This window comes from Pongo pygmaeus, chromosome 19 (assembly GCF_028885625.2).
Source record: "Pongo pygmaeus isolate AG05252 chromosome 19, NHGRI_mPonPyg2-v2.0_pri, whole genome shotgun sequence".
Taxonomy (NCBI): Eukaryota; Metazoa; Chordata; class Mammalia; order Primates; family Hominidae; genus Pongo; species Pongo pygmaeus.
Genome location: NC_072392.2, coordinates 9,122,203 through 9,142,223, shown reverse-complemented (window position 1 = coordinate 9,142,223; position 20,021 = coordinate 9,122,203). Strand labels below are relative to the sequence as shown.

Sequence of the window (20,021 nt, the reverse complement as noted above, 5' to 3'; positions counted from 1 at the left end):
AGAAGCTGGCAGCGGCATCCTGGGCACGTGGTGTTTTTCTCCTTTCGCCTGGCGGGGGGGTGTGGAGAGAAGGCAGGAGTGAGGCGGCAACACACAGCCTGGCCTTGCCCCCACCCCCGGGCCTGGCATCAACTCAGCTCCACCCTTGGGGGGATGGAGAGAGGCTTCCCCAGGCCACTCTGCTCATCGTGATGTGGCTACCTGGGCCCTGCTCATCTCTAAGCTCAACTCACAGGTGGAGAAGGATCCGTGGCAGGACGGCACGCAGGAGGCTGGGAACCTGCCCAAAGGGAAAGGTTTCTCCCACGTGCAGAGAAGTGTCGGCAGCATGGCCCAGGTTCCTACAGCCTCACATCTCAAGCGCTAAAGCATTTTCTTAATGGGCAGAATGGGACTAAGAGTGCAGATCCAAGGGCCTCATGAAAGCCTGTGATCGTTTTAATTATTCTCTATCTAATATAGCACTTTGGCCAGGTGCAGGGGCTCACATCTGTCATCCCAACACGTTTGGGGCCCAAGGTGGGAGGATGGCTTGAGGCTAGGAGTTTGCAACCAGCCTGGCCAACAAAGCAAGACCTTGCCTCTACAAAAAATAAAACAAATCAGCCAGGCGTGGTGGCACGCACCTGTAGTCCCAGCCACTCAGGAGGCTGAGGCAGGGGGATTCCTTGAGCCCAGGAGTTCAAGGTTGCAGTGAGCTATGATGGCACCACTGCACTCCAGCCTGGGCAATAGAGCAAGATCCTGTCTCAAAAAGTATACATAATAATAAATATTTAAAAAGCAGTTGGGTCCTACTACTTCGCAGACCCCACCCTGTGCTCAAGAAAGGAGAGGCGGTTCAGCCAGTCCCCACTGTTCATCGGTTCAGCAGCCTGGCACTGAAGCTCAGCCTGCCTCTTTCTGGACAAGGCCAAACCATGGACCAGGAGTCCCTAAGAGGAAGGGACTCACTTCCTCTGGTGAGTGACAATGAACCCCACTCACTCTAGCCACCATCTGATTCTTTGCGGTAAAACTCTGACTCCTAGATTCTAGATGAGCTAGGACTTGAGGCTTGGTGGATGGAAATGGGCTACCCAGGCCGGGGGGCAAATCTGAGAGGCACCGGAGGCATCCTCTGCTCCTTTAGGAAGAACAAGTTGGGGACACAGCCCTCAATTTGGGGTCAAATCTTGCTCCCAGGCAACTGCATTAGCAACAACAAACCACAGGTGCCCTGTCACAATGGGTTATTAGGAAGCTGGCCCTAAAAAGCCACCTGGTCTCAGCAGGAACATCCTGGAGGCAACATCTGCATGGTCTAGTCTAATCCTGCAAGTCGGCAAATGGAGCCAAAGCCAATGGCCACAGAGTCACTGTGATCACCCAACCTCAGCGCCTGAGGTCAGCCTGGCTCTGGGATGCACACGCAGGGCCCATGGCTGCCCAAGCTGGGACAAAACAGGGCACGAGTCCCCCAGGCACTGTCTGGGCACCTGTAGCTCTTCCCTTGGGAAGAGCAAGCGAAAATTCCAGGATGGAGCCCCAGGTTGTCCAAGTAGGGAGCAATGCTCTCACCAGGCATCAGCCCACCCTTTGTGAGAGGAGGGGAGAAAGCACAGGCTGGGACATGAGAGTTCCTAAGGCTTCAGCCTCTGATTCAGAAACACCAGCTCCCATGTCTAGGCTTGATTTTTCCACCCGGGGATTTGAAATGTTGGTTCCAACCATTTCTGAGCAACCTGAGAACTCCTAATTCCCTGAAGAAGGGAGACCTCAGTTTTCCCCCCGTGTTTTCCGAACCCCAGATTTCCTCCCAGCTGTCTAAAAATGTTCACCTTGCACAATTTGGATGGACAGAAGGATTTTGACAAACTGTGAGGCTGACAATTGGAGGTTGTTGTGAAACCATTTCAACCTACTCTGCCCTGGATGGGTGCTGAGCCCCCTCTACCGAGGCTTGGACCCTGGTCATTTGCTATTAGCGAGCCCCTGCGAACAGCTGCGCAGAACGCCTCAGGGTTGCTATCGTCCTTCATTAGGGACACAGGTGCCGTGCATGGAAGCCCCGCCCAGCTCCTCTCAAGGCCCTGGGCTGTCCGTCCTTTCTGTTCTGAACCCACCAGGGGCAGAGGGAATGCCGGCATTCCGGCAATAGTGACAACAGCACTCCTGGAATGGGCCCACCCAGATCCAGGGTCCAGGTGGACAGTGAGCATGGGGCCAGTGCTGAGGAGAGGGGCTTGCTTTTCCCCAGAAACAGGAGACTCAGTGTTTGTCAGGATAGACAGCCTCAGACAGGCTGGCTCTGCTGAGCCCCCAGTGGCTTCTGCAAGAACTCTATGTGCTTGGGGGGTCTCCCACGTGAACTCACTGAGCATGAGGCCCTGAATGCAGGAATGCACATTGATAACAGAACCCACTGAATGGGCCAGGCGCAGTGGCTCATGCCTGTAATCCCAGCGCTTTGGGAGGCCAAGGTGGGTGGATCACCTGAGGTCAGGAGTTCAAGACCAGCCTGGCCAACATGGCGAAATCCCATCTCTATTAAAAAGACAAAAATCAGCGGGGCGTGAAGGCTTGCGCCTGTAATTCCAGCTACTTGGAAGGCTGAGGCAGGAGAATCACTTGAACCTGGGAGGCAGAGGTTGCAGTGAGCTGAGATCGTGCCACTGCACTCCAGCCTAGGCGACACAGTGAGACCCTCAAAAAAAAAAAAAGGAACCCACTGAACATCAGTGACTAGCATCCTCAAAAGCTCATTGTCCCCCACAAAGCCAGAGACTTGAAAAGCAGGGTGCCCCGCACATACTTATGCAGGGGGCGATGGGAGAGCGGCTCTGCTGGTAGCCTTTGGCACAGCGGTTGCAGGTGATGCCCGTCACGCCGTCCTTGCAGGGACACTGGCCGGTGGTTTGGTTGCAGGTTTTCCCAGCAGCACCCACAGGGTGGCAATCACAGGCTGCAGAGAATGCAAAATGGGAGGGTCAGACAAGGGGGAAGGGGCCAGTACATCCCCGCAGAGCCTTCCCTACCCAGGGCTGCCTCCATGGCCCCTGCCCTGGAGGAAGAGCAGCGATGGGGAGCAGGCCCAGCCAAGCCCAAACGCACTCCGGAAGCTCTGACACGGGCCACCCGCCTACCTGGAATCGGAGAATAAAAACCAAAATGGACCGACCTGAAGAGACTGCTTTGGCGGCAGGAAAGTGAAGTGCGGGAGCCCTTTGGAAGCCCAGGAGGAAGGCTTTCAAATACCTTCTCGGGAAGGCAGAGCCCGCAGCCCTCATCGCGCCTGGATGGAGGAGTCAGGATCGGGGGATACACCTTCCCTTGACAGGGTCAGCTTATGCATTTTCACTCTGTCCTCAACCAGCTCCCTGCCCCCAGGTTTTCTTGCCAACCCAGGGTGTGGGAGGAGAGGGGTTTGAGGACTGGTGAAGCTCTGGGGTTTGCCAGGTTAGAGGGAGTCACGGAGAGGGGTGGCTCCACCAGCTGCTGCCCCCCCCAACCCATGACCCTGCTTTGCAGCCAGGCAGCCAAGGCAGCCTTCTGAATCACAAAACCCATAAACTGTAGCACTAGAAAGGGTCACGGTGATCATTTAGCTTAAAGCTCTGATTAAATGTGCAAACAAAGACGGGAGAGGCAAAGGAAACTCCCAGAGCCTCACAGGAAGGGAATGGCCAGGCTGGGAGGTGAAGCAAGGCAGGGATTCTCAAGCCAGCAACTACGGCTCCACAGAGCAGGCCCCCCACCCTCCTCCTGGGCTTGAAAGGGTGGAGAGGTGGGGTTGCCCACCCTGTCATGCTTCACGGAGGCTCTGTCGCTGTGTCCTAAGAAGCCAATTCCGGTAAGAGAGTAACCACAGGACCTCAGGAGGATGTCCCGCCAACACAGATGCTCAGGGCAAGAACAGCTATACCTGTAGGCACAGGACACCAGCGTTCCCCGCTAAGTCCTGCCTCCCTGAAGCTAGGCGGCGGCCTCAGAGCTTGGTGGAGAAGGGGAAGACCGAAGGAAGGAGGCAAATGTCCTGCCCATGCCCCGTCCCGGAGGCTGGAGGTGAGGAGTCTGCAGTAAGGCGTCCTGCAGCAATTCCAGGTGTCCCCTCGTGGCTGCTAATGTGTTCCTCCTCCAAAAGGACCAAAAAAGCCAAGAACGCAAGTGAGAGCAGAGACTCTGAAGGAGCCAGATTAGAACTTCCCAGCAAGTACTGCTGGGTGTGAGCACGGGAGTCTGTGGCTCAAAACACGGCCTCTCCCAGCCCAGCCGGCCTCGGGCCCAGGAGTGGCCAATGAGGAGAATTAGGAAGACGAGGGAGGGAGGAAGGTGGAGAGGAGAAGAATGTGAGGAATTGTTTGTTGAAGTTGTGTCTGGACATGCAAAACCTCCTGGAATCACTCGGAGTGAGGGTCCCAGGGCTGGGGGTGGGAGGAGGGTGGGGGCACAGGCCCTGGCACGGAGGCAGCCTACAGGGCTCCCTGCCTGTGAGGCAGATGAAACTGCTCCAGTCTTGCTGCTACTTCTTATAGAAAGAAGTAATGCTGTTTTTTTGTTTTTGTTTTTGTTTTTCTTTTGAGATGGAATTTCACTCTTGTTGCCCAGGCTAGAGTGCAATGGCGTAATCTCGGCTCACTGCAACCTCCGCCTCCTGGGTTCAAACGATCCTCCTGCCTCAGCTTCCCGAGTAGCTGGGATTACAGGTGCCCACCATCACGCCCAGCTAATTTTGTTGTATTTTTAGTAGAGATGGGGTTTTACCACGTCAGCCAGGCTGGTCTCGAACTCCTGACCTCAGGTGATCTGCCCGCCTTGGCCTCCCAAAGTGCTGGGATTACAGGCGTGAGCCACCGCACCCAGCCAGAAGCAATGCCTTTTGTTAGGAAATTGTCTTCTTAGATGTACCCTAAATTCAAGTTCATTCTCTGTTGTTTGTCTCTTTCACTCAACAGTAAGAAAAGATCCAGCCTTGACGACCCACGGAGAGGTGCAGAAGAGGAGGTGGCGAGGAGGGAAGGCTGGAGAGGGCCTTTGACCTTTCCCTGTGGTCTCTTAAATTCGTTCATTGTAGGAAGGGAGATGGAGCATGGGCAGTGCCTCTAAGTCAGCCGTGCGAATGCCAAGGGCCACAGCACAGGCTCCTGGTGTCTTCGAAGTCCCTGATGCAAGCGTGAGCATCAGGGGCTCAGGCCAGCTGACCTCCCTTAGCCAGCTGGTAATCCTAAGATTCGTGCCAAGACATTCTTTCCTCCGAGCTGATGGAACACAGCTGTGCACCAGTAACTTCTGGATCCTTGGATTTGGCTGAAGGGAGGTCACCAAAGGTTGCTCGGTCACTGCACGTTCAGAGCCAAGTCACACGTGGACACCCTCATTGGCCCAGGTTGTCTTTATCTTGGCAGCGGCCGACCCAGAGCAGACTCTGGGTGGAGTCAGGATGGTGCATTGTTCTCCCCCACGGCCCCTCACAGCCGGTGACCTGCTTAGCTGCCTGGGCTGGCACCAGCTGAGGTCTGGCGGAGTGAGGGCCATCCTCGGTAATGGCAGGGCCACTGTGTCTGCTGTGTGCAGCAGGCACTTCCTAAGGGCCCACCCTTTGGTTCAACATGAGCTGATGCTTGCTCCTGGGTTTCCAAATCTAAGTTTCTGCAAGAATCTGACCTATTCCTCTGGTTTATGGAGGCAGGAGGCTGACTTGTGTTTCCCCACCAGCAGATCATTGCTCTAGGAAGGGAGGCAATCGGGATCCGAAAGGGTCTGCCCAAGGCAGAGTATTCTTCAGCAGTAGCCGCCCCGTGCCAACTCCTGCAAACTCCTTAGCACATGCACACTCTCTCATACGTGTCGAATCCCTTGGTCCTTGCAACAGCCCTCTGAAATGTGCATGACAGCACAGAGGAGACCACGGACCAGCAAAGACAACTGCAGGCGAAGGCCAGGGGCTGTGCAGAGAGGTGGAAAGGGCCTGGATCTCTGAGGGAATTACCCTTCGTAAATGGCCCCCTTTGTATTTCTTGTTCTGCAAGGAGAAATAAGCTCCTATCTTATAATATGAACTGGGTTTTCTGTTACCTGTACCTAATGCAATCCTAACAGACTTGCCTGGAATTCATTCTCAGTCCCCAGCCAAAGGACCCCAAAGTAAGAACTTTTCCTAAAAATTCACAAATCGAGATGGCCCCCATTATACCCTGTGCAAAGGCTGAGTTTCAAGGTGTAGGGAGAGTTGACAGATGGCAATGCCATACTATGGCCTGGAAAGGGAGAATGTGACTGGCAGTGCCAAAGGAAGAGAGGCTGAGCCCAAGGGAAGGTTCAGGCCCTGGCCTTGAGGAAGAGAAAGTCAAAAGCATCCTGCTATAGTCCCTTGACCCTGAAATATACACAGACACAGACACATCAAAGTTCCTACTAACACACAGAGACTCACACATATTCCCCGAAACACACAGATACAAGCAGACTCCTACTAATTCTCCCTCCCTCGCTCTCATCTACACACATTGACTCACAAACACACGGATTCCTATCTACAAACTCAGCCACGCACAGACATATACTCAGATCCACAAAGCCACACACAGACACACAGGGCCACAGCGGGCAGGGAAGGGGAGGTGTGGAGTGAGCTGGGGAGAAGGTGGCAGTTAGGTGAGTGGAGGTCTTTTCCTTTGCAGGGGAGGTGGTGGGGGGGGGGGTCCAGTGAGGGAGACAGAGAGCCTCCCTAATTCCTCTGAGAACGTGGTCTGGGTCAGAACATCTTCTGCCATAGGAAGCCGCTGGGTGGCTCCCATGTTCCTGGAAATCAGCCACTTTTTTCAGAGGGAGGTCAATCCCTTCCACAGCAGGTCACCCCGTGTGCACGGAGCAGGCAGCACCTGGCCATGGGAAACAATCTACCCGGGGATTTTTTCCATAAAGAGAAAGGTGAGGCCAGACGGAAGCCCAGGTCCCTGAGAACGCGGCAGGATCAGGTTTCCCATGAACGCGGCAGGCTGGAGAGCCTACCAGTGAAGCAGAGAACCCACGCAGTCCTTGCTCTGGGTCATGAGACAGGGACAGACAGCTCAGGTGACCCACATGCTTTCAGATGGGTAAGAGGGGATCCAGGTCTGGCCCCCCACCCTCCCAGTGACCCTGGGTTAGTGCCTTTCTCTCTCTGGACCACCAGTGGCTCATCTGTAACGACAGGGGTCTCCCTCTAAAGTCCCACTGAAGTGACCTACAACTTAACAGGCTAAGGTTTTTGTCTCCCTGCTGAGTCCAAAGGAACCAGGGCAGCAGCCCCCACCCTTTGACCATCGCCCCTTCTGCTGCCGTTCCTCAGTGTCTTGGCAAGAGGGCAGGGAAAGGGCTCCTGTTGCAGGGCACACCAGGCCTTCCGTACACCCCTACTGCTGGCCCTGCCTGCACCAGCACCCGCCTGCATGGTGCCAGAATCTTGTTGAGATTTGGTTTCTCAGTGAAGAGAGGGAGTACCCAGGGACTTCCGACAGCCCTGGCAAAGCTGACCTGGATGGCAGGTGGTTCTCATCCTCAGCTTCTTGTGCCCAAGTAGCTGCCTTTTCCCACTCCCTCTGACACTCTCTGAAGGGATCCCTGAAGGCTCCTGGGCTCTGCCAAGGAGGAGACACACTCCTGAGCCTGGCACTCTCTCCACTGAAGCACATACTGAGGCTTTCCAGAAGTCTGTCCTGGGCTCCTATCCAGAGGTCTGGCTGCTTTTCCTGAGGACTCTGGCTCCAGGGGCTCTTGAGGTCAGGCAGGACCTTCAAATGGCAGTGATCCAAGGCCACGTGCCCATAGAGGACAGGAAAGCCAGCTTGGCATGAGCCCCTCTGGAGCAGCTTCAGGCAGGACAGGGGAGATAGGACAGCCACAGCCCCACCCTCACTTCAGACACCACCACAGCCACCACCCAGGCCTCTGGCCAGTCCTGAAGTTCAGCTTCTGGCCTGACCTTGTGCTAGGGCTAAACTGTGTCCTCCCTGCCACACAAAATGCTGATATGGAAATCCTAATCCCCAGTACCTCAAAGTTGGATGTATTTGGACATAGTGGCTTTAAAAGAGCTGATTAATTTAAACTGAGGTCACTGGGGCAGACCCTGATCCAACATGAACAACCGGTGTCCTTATTAGAAGAGGGCATCAGGATACAGATGAGTACGGTGGAAAGACCCTGTGAAGACACAGGGAGAAGACGGTCACCTGCAAGCCAAGGAGAGAGGCCTGGAGCAGATGTTTCTTGGAACTAAACCAGCCCTGCTGACACCTTGATCTTGGACTTCCAGCCTCCAGAACTATGAGACATAAACTTCTGTTTAAGCCAATCAGTCTGAGGCACTTTGCAGCCTGCACTGACTAACACACCTGTGTGGAGCCTCAGGTAAGCATCTTCTTCTCCAGGGCCCTCCCAGGCCTGTCCCTGTACTCATGGGAAGGAAGATTGCCCCACCACTCCACCAATCAGCTCTTTCATCCCCCGGCTCCCTGTGGAAGTCACCACCTTTGCTGGAAGAGGAAAACATTCTCCATGGCTGGCCATGTCTCTGAGGGTCCCCAAAACCCCAACAGGCCAGCAGAGCAGCTCTCGGCTTCCATGATCTCTAGAGCCCCTGCTGGCTCTGATTCCCAACAGGTCTCACAGCTCACAGATCATCTGAGAGCTGTTCTCAAAAGGGCACTGGCAGAGGCCTTGAGCAGGAAGTACTACAGGTCCTAAGAGCCCTCGGAATGCTGGTACGAGGTCAGAGAAGGGAGGCCGGCCCCATCAGCAGCCCCCTCCTCACCTGTACAGCATGCAGGAGATGTCTTCTGTTCCAGCCCAGAAGAAGAAAGGGGTCACACAGCAAGTGCTGAAGGCATCCCTCCCAAAGTCTGATGGGAAACTCCCTTCCTAGTCCTCACAAGACTTCCAAGGGACAGAGGAACGCAACAGACAGAGAAACCACCCTGCCCTGAATCCCGGGACATTGCTCCAGCAGTGAATGTGGAAATCTTGCCAAGTTTCCTCAGGGAGGGCTGACCCCTGGAGCCAATTGTGAGGCTCCATGTGACTCCAAGGCCTGCAGCTCATGCCAAAGGGCTGCATCTGCCTGTGGCCCTCCTGGGCTGGGGAAGACAGTCTTCTCTGCTTTGAGTAGGATCAGTCTGCATAGGTGGACGCCATCCACAAAGAAAGTAGGGGTGGATGGGGCCCTGTGGACAGGCCCCACCGCGTGGACCAGCCTGTCCCCTGGCTGCTGTGGAGGTCAGGAAGGGCGACTGCAGCAGCTTGCTTGGTGCAGTGAGGACAGTCTGAAAAGTCAGCAAGGGCCAGCATCTTCAGAGAAAAGCAGGATCCAGAGGCTCCCCAGGTCCCCATATCTCTTGTGGGTGTCAGGCCTCTTGGGGGGAAGCCTGATGGGACCCTCACTAGAGGTGACACTGGAGAGAAGATGATGTCAGGCACAAAGAGGTGTCCAAGCACCCATTTCTTCCCCACTCCCCAAAACAGGAGTGAAGGATCAGCAACCAAAAGAAGAAACACAGGAAAACCAGCAGGGCGTTCTGGAATGGAGGGGACCTAATGTAAGGTGGTGGCGAAGACACCAGGCAGGCAGGGCTTTTGGGGGTGGGGCAGAGAGACAGGCCAGGTGAGGGCAGGGAGTGCTGACCCAGGGAGACTGGTCTCTAAGTGAGTTCAGAGCTTTGAGGTATGGGAGATGGGGAACAAGGAGGCCCAAAGACACAGTGTCAGAGAGCCCTAGGGAAGGAGTTTCTTCTTATTGCTATTATCATTTAATTTGCATAGAGTAAAATTCACTTTTTTGGTGTAGTCTTATGGGTTTTTATCATGTGCATAAATTATTATTATTTTATTATTTTTTTTTTTTGAGATGTAGCTTCACTCTTGTTGCCCAGGCTGGAGGGCAATGGTGCCATCTCGGCTCACTGCAACCTCCACCTCCCAGGTTCAAGTGATTCTCCTGCCTCAGCCTCCTGACCTCAGGTCATCTACCCGCCTTGGCCTCCCAAAGTGCTGAGATTACAGGCATGAGCACTGCACCCGGCCCTCATGGTGGTTTTAACCTGCAGTTCTCTAATGACTAAGGATGTTCCATGTATTTATTTGTGATCTGCCCGTCTTTGACGATGTTTCAAGTGTTTTGCCCATGTTTAATTGGGTTGTTTGTTTCCTTGTTGTTGAATTTTGAGAGTCGTTTACATATTTGGGATTCAAGTCTTCCATCAGATGTGGGATGTGCAAGTATCTTCTCCTCATCTGTGGCTTGTCTTACAGAAGGAGCTTCTTTTTTTTTTTTAAGATGGAGTCTCGCTCTGTCACCCAGGCTGGAGTGCAGTGGTGTGATCTCAGCTCACTGCAAGCTCCACCTCCCGGGTTCACGCCATTCTCCTGCCTCAGCCTCCCGAGTAGCTGGGACTACAGGCACCCACCACCACGCCCGGCTAATTTTTTGTATTTTCACCGTGTTTCCCAGGATGGTCTTGATCTCATGACCTTGTGATCTGTCCTCCTCGGCCTCCCAAAGTGCTGGGATTACAGGCGTGAGCCACCGCACCTGGCCCAGAAGGAGCTTCTTAAAAGGTGAGCCTGGCCAGGTGCGGTGGCTCACACCTGTAATCCCAGCACTTTGGGAGGCCGAGGTAGGCAGATCACCTGAGGTTGGGAGTTCGAGACCAGCCTGACTAACATAGTGAAACTGTGTTTCTACTAAAAATACAAAATTAGCCAGGTGTGGTGATGCATGCCTGTAATCCCAGCTACTCGGGAGGCTGAGGCAGGAGAATTACTTGAACCCGTGAGGCGGAGGTTGTGGTGAGCCGAGGTCACGCCATTGCACTCCAGCCTGGGCAACAAGAGCGAAACTCTGTCTCAAAAAAAAAAAAAAAAAAAAAAAAAAGTGAGCCTGATACATCACTCAGTTAACTCTTCTCCTTCAAGCCTTCCAGTGCTCTGAGAATGGGACCCACCTCCTCTCCAGACACCAAGGAGCTGACTCTTCCCACCCCTTCCTCCCTGTCTTCCCTTCTGACCAAGGGCCCACCAAGCCCTTTCCTGCTTCCAGACTTTGGTTCTTCCTGGAATGTTCTTCCCTCAGCTTCCTTGTGGCTGTTTCCTCCCCACACCCCACGTCTCATCTCAGATGTCCTGTCCACAAGAAGCCCCTCCAGGGCCACCTCGTAGTGCAGCTTGCCCAGTTACTCTCTCCTTCCACCCTGCTGCTTTTCTCCATGTAACTCACCACAATCCGTCATTATCTTCCTTTTTCCTCTTTGTTTATTGTCAACCTCCCATCAAAAAGCAAGCTCCAAGGGCCCATGTCTAGCATGCAATAAGCGTTACACAAACACGTGGTGAATCAAATGAACAAACAATCTTGTTACCAAGCTGGATGTAACTCAGGCCAATCTGCCATCCTTTCCTGGTGGGGAGAGGGGGGCATTTGGCTGCCCCTGCACATCTGGAGGAAAGAACGAGGGGGCAGGTGGGATGACAGTCCCCTCACATCCCAGGTCATCCACAATCCAATGCCCCTGCACTCTCCACTCTTACATTCTCTGTGTTAACAAGGGAGGGAGGATCACTGAAATCTGAAGATAATCCCCAAATGTCATTTCAGCTGTCTGTGTCAACCTCCTCTGAAGCTATGCTTTCCTTTGCCCCAGCAGTTGCTAACGAGGCACAAAAGAATAAATCTTTCAAGTTGCACAACCTATCCTTTCCCTGCCACTTTCGGATCAAGGTGCAGACGGCAGGAAGTTGGGGGGAGGGGAGCCCCATAATCCCAAACTGGGTTATTTGACACTCCGTGATCTAGTTAACTATAGTCTTCCTACACCTGTTTTACAGCCAAAGAGAAAAGCACAGGTCTTGCAAATGATTCCCAGTGTGTGTGTGTGTGTGTGTGAGTGTGTGTGTGTGTGTGTCACAAGAGCTTGGGGCAGGAATAGGGCTGTATGACACAGTGGGGGAGGAGCAGGAACCTGGGTCCTGTGTCTGTGCCACAGGTGAGGCAGCTCAGGCCAGCTCAGGCCTCCCATCGGCCGTAAGTCCCAGTCCAATCAAGGAGTCCCTCAGATGCTGCCTGGTCTTTCTTGGCACTTCCAGAACCAAATCTGAATTTGCATAGCCCGCCCCCACCTCTCTGTGCTGGGTCTCCACAAGCAACTGCTGGGCACATCTCTGCCCTTCGACTTGTCATCTTTGCTCCCAAAGCATGGAAATCCTTTATTAAGAGTGTGCAACAGCATTTGGGCCCATCCCCGGGGCCCTGCCCAGTCTTGTGGGAACTGGCTGCCAAGTCCACACCAGGGCTGAGCCCTTGAAGCAAGAGGGGCCGGTTCTCCCGAGGGCCACCACTCACAGAAAGAACTAAATCAACCAGAGGGTCAAAGGAAGCATCTCTGCTTTGTGTATGTGCCAACAATGGCAGACGGTTCTAGTGTTTCTGTTTTCCCTGACTTGCACAAATAATCATAATAGCTGCCATGTATGGAACGCATGCTACATGCCCGGACGTCCTCCACATCATCTCATTTAATCTGCACCATAGCCCTAGGAGGGAGGAGGGACTATGATCCCCATTTGCAGATAAGAAAGCTGAGGCCCCCAAGAGTAAGTGTCTTGCCTCCAGAGGTGGAAACTGAACTCTGGTCTGAATAATGCCAAATTCCATGCTTTTCAAAGCTCTGCATCCCTACCCCCGTGCCACCCACCCCCGGCCCCATAAGTGCTCTCCTGGCAACAAAAAGCCCGAAAGACACTATTTCCTCAAGTAAAATGGCCTTAACGCTCTGGCCAAACCCAGAACTTCCACTGACTTGGGGAGCTCAATGATCAGGAGTCTTTTCTGCTCAAGCACAGGAACCCCTGCATATCCTCCAGGAATTTCGTTTCCTTTTTCTTTTTTTTGAGACAGAGTCTTGCTCTGTCGCCCAGGCTGGAGTGCAATGGTGTGATCTCGGCTCACTGTAACCTCCGCCTCCCGGACTCAAGCAATTCTCCTGCCTCAGCCTCCCAAGTAGCTGGGACTACAGGCACACGCCACCACGCCCGGCTAATTTTTGTATTTTTAGTAGAGACAGGGTTTCACCATGTTGCCCAGGCTGGTCTCGAACTCCTGACCTCAGGTGATCCACCCGCCTCGGCCTCCCAAAGTGCTGGGATTATAGGCGTGAGCCACCGCGCCCAGCCAATCCTCCAGGAATTTCCATGTGGCATTTGGGGATAAAAGTGGTCCTGAGAGATGAGAGAACTCACATCCAGGGAGGTGAAAATGTGGACGGGCCAAGAGCGCCCAGGGAATGAGCACAGCTGGGCCGGGAAGACCCTGTTTGGCACAGTGCGCCACATGGGCCGAGTCACAAGATCAGGGACTCTTTTCGTCTGTAAAGACTGCAATCAAACCACTTCCACCTAATTTCCTAGCTCTACCAGCTTTTCTGAGTCACCAGATCACAAACTTCACTGCTACAAAGAATTGTCCTATTGTGTCAGGTTCTCCTAAGAGGCTGACTACTTAAGAAGCATGTGGAATGTGGAATGTCAAAGCTGGAAGGGATTCAGAGGCCAGCAACCTGAACATAATCCCACAGATGAGGAGACTGAGGTCTAGAGAGGTCACCAGTCTTATCTGATACCCTATAGACTTTGAACATGGAGCCAAATACATAGGTGAGGTTTTTGATGCTCATGTCTCCCAAGGGAAAAGATGCATCCACACAGATCACAGTTGGAGTGAAACTCTTTCACTGGGAATTCTCTCTCCCAAATGCAGTATCTAAGGTGTCAGTTTCTCCCAGTAGGTACTAACCTTACCTGGCCATAATGAAGCCCACTCGTTGCCTTGGCATCTCTGTCCTCAAAGCTGGAGCCGCTCCAGCCACTAAGTACCTTCCTGCCTCAGATGACCAACCCTTTTCCCTGCACCCCCCACAAAAAAACATGAAAGTGTAAATACAGGTAATGGAAATGTGACAAGGGACCCACATATTGAAAGGGTGCCCCTGAGGCTTTTATAGGGTAGGTGGATAATGCCTTAGAGTCAGGAAGACCAAGAAGGGTGGGAGCCCGGGAACTTTGCTGTGCTGTGAATAAATCCACAAATGATCAGATCTAAATACACATATTCACGCACACACATGCAAGCACTATCTGTCTGGCACTGATGATTGTCTGATCTTGTGCCTTAATCAGGCTACACTAGCTAAGCTCCCAGCCTTGCCCGGTAAGATTTTTTTTTTTTTTTTTGAGACGGAGTTTCACTCTTGTTGCCCAGGCTGGAGTGCAATGGCATGATCTCGGCTCACTGCAACCTCCACCTCCTGGGCTCAAGCAATTCTCCTGCCTCAGCCTCCCAAGTAGTTGGGATTACAGGCATGTGCCACCACGCCCAGCTAATTTTGTATCTTTAGTAGAGACAGGGTTTCTCCATGTTGGTCAGGCTAGTCTCAAACTCCCGACCTCAGGTGATCCGCCTGCCGCAGCCTCCCAAAGTGTTGGGATTACAGGCATAAGCCACTGCGCCAGGCCAAGATTTTTAAATTTAAAAAATTTAAATGCTCACCCTCCCAGTTTTCATCAAGAGAATCATAAAAAACATTTAAATTCATTGATGATCAATCTCTCTCCTCAAAAGAATAAACCCGGGGTCTAGGCTGCCTACAAGTCTTCCCTTAATGCCACCAAGAGCAACTCACCATCCTCATTTCTTATTCTCTGTGGTTCTCAGTGTTGGTTACACATTAGAATCTCCAGGGGAGCTTTTCCAATTCCGAATGCCCAGATTGCATCTGGACCCATTAATTAAACCAGAATTTCTGGGGGTGGGATCCAGGCGGCAGTATTTTCAAATCTCCCCAAGTGGTTCCAATGTGCAGCCAAGGGTGAGACTCACAGCATAAGTTACAGACAAATAATGCTGATGACACCATACAGTGAAGGTGGAGAATCACGAATGAGAAAGTCATGGGGAGTCCCCTGCACACAGAGACCCAAGGAAACAGAGGGGGCAAGACTGTGGTGTTCATTTCCTCCCCATCCAGCAACTCTTGACCGAGCTGCCGAAAGAAATAAGGGGTGGATGGAAGTAGCAAGAACATCCTGGCAAAGATGTGAGGGTGACTGCATGCTTTTGCCCTGGCTAATTATTGCATCTTCTTGCTTGGGACTCAAGCACCTTCTTAGCCTTCATTCAACCACACGAACTGTGGGCTTGAAAGGGGGAAAGACAATGAGAGAAGGAAACAGGCAGCTCAGTGAGATGGAAATGCAAGCCCTTTGTACGGGGATGCTGGATGCAGTTGTTAATTTCTTAATTCTCATCACAATTCGGTTCACAGGAGACTCCTGGAATGTCTTTATCTATCACAGATGGTTTGGGAAAATGATAAATTAATATTGTTATCAATGGGGGCAGGGCTGAAATGGTTAAATAGCAACGTCGTCTTTGGTCGTCTTTGACCGCTCTAAAGAGAAAGAGCCCCCAAAGTCCATAAAGAAGACAAATGGTAAACAAAACCTCCTGTCTTTTGACAGACTCCAAGACGAGTATCATTCACAAACCATTCGGCAGAGAAAAGGGAGAAATTTATCTCATCTGACTTTGTATAGGACAACAGCTTGCACCACAACGAGGCCGTCCCAGTGCTGTGAAATCGCACTGAATAGCTGGAGAGTGCAGCCGCCTGTTCCCTGGGTATGTTTATTACAGTCCTTTGTATGCACCAACCCTGCCAGCTCTGGTTTGCTTCTAAACCAGGGGAGGCGAGAAAGAACCCAACAAATTTGTTGCTACGAAACTTCCCAAATGGAGCAACTACATAGTAACGTTTGGAATCTGATGCCTTTACTCCAGGCTGTTCTTGTCTGGGTCCACCCCTGCTCTACACTGGACAAGGTCCAGAGTCAGCCAATCACCAGCAGTATATGGGTGGCCTCGGCCCCCTGCCCAGGCCCTGAGAAGTCTGGGGTAAAGAGGCCCCAAAGGCCGTTCCCAAGCCAATTTGGGAGTCAAGAACCCCTGCCCTTTGTCCCTGTTCCCCTGTGAAATTCATCTGAAACAAGGCAAAGAAGTGCATCTGAAAGCCTATGATAGGGCTCCCAGAAGTCAATCTCAAAAGATGGGGCCTAACCGGCCAAGCACTGTGGCTCATACCTGTAATCCCAGCAATTTGGGAGGCCGAGGTGGACAGATCACCTGAAGTCAGGAGTTCGAGACCAGCCTGGCCAACATGGTGAAACCCCGTATCTACTAAAAATACAAAAATTAGCTAGTTGTGGTGGCAGGCACCTATAATCCCAGCTACTCTGGAGGCTGAGGCAGGAGAATCGCTTGAACCCGGGAGGCAGAGGTTGCAGTGAGCCGAGATTGCGCCACAGCACTCCAGCCTGGACAACAGAGCGAGACTCCATCTCAAAAAAAAAAAAAAAAAAAAAAAAGCCGGAGACTGGGGTCAGCACCACATCTACAAAATTTCAGAAGGCTCTGAGAGCAAACTGTCAAAGATCAAATACTGGGGAAAAAGTGCTTCCATGCGAGGAACCATTTCCTTGAACCATCTGGCCCTGGGAATACAAGGCAGGAGGCGCTGGTGGTGGTGGTGGTGGAAGGGGGTTGACCGGGAGACCCCCTTGTGAAGATCTCAAGGGTACACATCCCACCGGCATCTGAACTTCTCCTAAGAATGGTTCCCACCAAGATCTCAGGGTCTCTTTTTGGTGGGAAGTGTCCCATATCCCATAAGAGCATGACACCAGGAAAGGAAAGAGCTGAGGGGAAAGATCTGGACTTCCCAGAGATGTCTTTCCTCACCAATCAGATGGCTGGACTTCTTGGGTCAAATTTTTGCTCACCAATCAGAGAGTAGATATTTTCTTGCCAATCACGAAGCAGAGATCTCTGGGCAATGCTTTTTCAGAAAGCGGAAACCTCAAAGCACTGTCTTTCCTCACCAATCAGGTGGCAAATTTTTTTAAGTGTAGTCTTCTGTCACCAATCAGGTGACAAGTTCCTTGAAGCACTGTCTTTCTTCACCAATCTGATGGCAGTTTCCTTGAAACACTGTCATTCCTCCCCAGTCAAGAGGCACTAAGAGTCCCACCCTTTCCTGCCACATTTCCTCAGTAGAATTTGCCTGTGTCTTTCTGAGCAGAATCCATCCTCAGGTTTTCCCGTCCTGTGAGTTATTCTCCCAGGGTTCCCACCAAGGCCGAGGCAGCTGCTCTCCAGGGCTGGGAAGGAAAACACAGCCATCTAGGCTGGCCACAGTGTTGTAACTCATAAAACAAGAACACATCCTCATTTATTTGCATCTGACCCTCCTAGAAACCAGTAAAGGAAGGTGGGCAATATCATGCCATTCAGCCAGAGTGGCAGAGCCCTGGAGAATGGCCTGCGGGTTCCCAGGACCCTGTGGCTTCCTGACATCTCTCGGTCTGAGTGGTGAGAGGCTGCAAATGGCTCTTGTCCCTGCCCACAGCAACAGGGGGTAGGTGGAGGTGACTAGGGCCCTGCCCCTTCTTGCCTCTCTGGGAAACATACATTTCTAATCAGGTAGCAGAAACTGGCATGACAGGAAGTGACCAGTGCCCTTTCTCACCCAGACCTTCTCACTCTCAGGCACAGGACTGCCCACCTGAGTGGCCACTGTTGGGTAAAATTTCTTGGCTGAACTCCTAAGAAATCTATGTGTAAGCCAGCTGTTTACAAGACCCCTGGCCTCAATTTCTTCTGTAAAAGAGAGACAACAAACACTCTGGGCACAGGCAAAGGAGCTGGATACCTTCCAACTATGTTCTCTGAAAGCCCAAAGCCATCTCTCTCGGGGCTTGTCCTGGTCACACCTTTCTGGCATTGCAGATGTTTCTTGGGTCCCTTTGCCTGGGCCACCTTCCCATTTATTCTCTGCTCAGTCTTCTGGGGGATTCTCACCTGAAATCGTGATTTTTTTTAAAATGTGGAAACAGCACAGCTACCTTTCTGCTCATGTTTCTCTTGGCAACCACCAGAGGCAGCCGTAAGTTCGCAGACACAAAGGGACATCTTGCTTGACCTAGGAAGCCATTCTATTTATGCTTATGCATTTGGAATCAAAGGGATTTCTCCTGGAGGAGACAGATTGGGAACCTGTTTATTTTATTTTGAGAAAAGTGTTCCACATAAGCAGGGCTGGGTTGGATTCATGGGCTCCGTGCTCAGAAGGGCACCAGCTTGGTTGAAACTCTGCTGTCCTTGTTTCAAAATTCTTAATAGCTTTGGAATAAGAAGCCCCCTACTTTGTTACTTTCTTTTTTTTTTTCCCCGAGATGTTCTTTCTTTCTTTTTTTTTTTCGAGACAGAGTTTTGCTGTGTCACCCAGGCTGGAGTGCGGTGGCGCAATCTTGGCTCACTGCAACCTCCGCCTCCCGGGCTTAAGCTATTCTCCTGCCTCAGCCTCCTAAGTAGCTGGGATTACAGGCGCGAGCCATCACACCTGGTTAATCTTTGTATTTTTAGTGGAGATGGGGTTTCACCACGTGAGGCAGGCTGGTCTTGAAGTCCTGACCTAGGGTGATCCGCCCGTCTTGGCCTCCCAAAGTGCTGGAAGCCCCCTATTTTCATTTTGCGCTGGGCCCTGCAAATTATGTAGTCAGTCCTGCACACAAGTGCCCAACATCTGGTGGACTTCCTGTTAAGAAGATGATACTTTTGCTTCATCCACACGCTGAGCAGTGGCCACAGAAGGGTTTCTCTCCGGCAGCACACCACCTGGGCCTGTCTGCCGTGGCTTGGGACCCTGGTGTGTCAGGGTCTACACAAGTCCAGGTCAGGACCCCACCCATGCCGAGGTGTTGCCCATGAGCCCTCAGAGGTAAATATCTTCTTGGGAAGCCATGTTCATGGCAGGCCCTGGCCTTAGGCCACAAGTTTTGCAGCAGGAAAGCCCTGGTTCCTGGAATTCCCAAAAGATTTTGTGGGGTGGGGGGCCCCACTTCTCACCCTCCAGCATCACTGAATTCCCTGGCATTTCATCAACTTCTCTGAATCATCTGACCATTGCTTCATTTTTGTTGGTACGAGAAAAACAAACAGCAGAAAGTTAAAACATTAGTGCTTGCTTCAGTGGACGAAAATAGTCTCCCGTCTCCTTTTAATTTTTTTTTTGTCCTGAGAAGTAAAGCTATTTGCAGATGGATTAAACGTTCCTTCTGAGACCCTGCCCCTGAAACTGCCGACCTCACTGTGACTGTACGTGTGTGTGTGTGTGTGTGTGTGTGTTTCGGGGGGGAGTGAGGGGCGGTGCGCACACATCCAAAGAAGTGCGTCTGCGTGCATTTGGTGAAAGAGAGTCCTTTGTCCCAACAGTAAGCCTGGCGAACATGACTCGCAGCCCTCTGGTATGCAGCACACCTGTGCAGAGAAGCCCAGGAGGGGGAGGGGAGGGAGAGGTGTTGGCGGCCGCAGCCCTGCACCCTTGTAGGGGATCACACCTTCTCCTTTCTTCTCCTTTGAGCCATGTCTCCATCACCCCTTTGTTTTGGCTTACACCTCCAAATACCAGGGAGGCCTGTGTGTGTGTGTGTGTGTGTGTGTCACAGAGAGAGAGAGAAAGAGAGAGAGATGACCTCAGTCAATGCCAATTTGTACACAGACTGGAAGAAAATAGAAAAGGAAGCGAGGAGGGAGCGGGAGGACTGATGTTCCCAGGGTCTCCCCAGCCCCCCATCCTGCCACGTGTAGCCCACCTTTGCAGGCCTTCCGGTGGGTGATGGGCTTGCCCATGTCGCGGTAGTAGCCCTCCTTGCAGTAGTGGCAGTGGCGGCCGGCGGTGTTGTGGCGACAGTTGAGGCAGACACCTCCACTCTTGCGCCCCGAAAGCTTGTAGAGCTCCATGTTGAAGCGGCAGCGCCGGGCATGCAGGTTGCAGTTACAGGCTGCAGGGGGAGACAGAGAGAGGTGTCAGCCTCAGGGGCGTGGGGAGGACAGGCACCCATAAGCGTCAAAAGAAACCCCTCCTCCTCAACTCCTCCCTTCTCCACTAGCAGAGCCAGGC

At 52.5% G+C, this 20,021-nt stretch overlaps 1 protein-coding gene across 3 annotated transcripts in view; it reads right to left on the bottom strand.

The window, feature by feature from the left end:
* NTN1 (netrin 1) overlaps positions 1–20,021 on the bottom strand; it is a 244,839-nt gene that overhangs the window by 62,167 nt on the left and 162,651 nt on the right. For all 3 annotated transcript variants that reach the window (XM_063657073.1, XM_054456614.2, XM_054456613.2), the window contains exons 3-4: positions 19,714–19,902; positions 2,795–2,944 (exon numbers count right to left, since the gene is read on the bottom strand). In XM_063657073.1, coding sequence (XP_063513143.1) covers positions 2,795–2,944; positions 19,714–19,902 — 339 coding nt within the window. The remainder of the gene's footprint in view (positions 1–2,794; positions 2,945–19,713; positions 19,903–20,021) is intronic.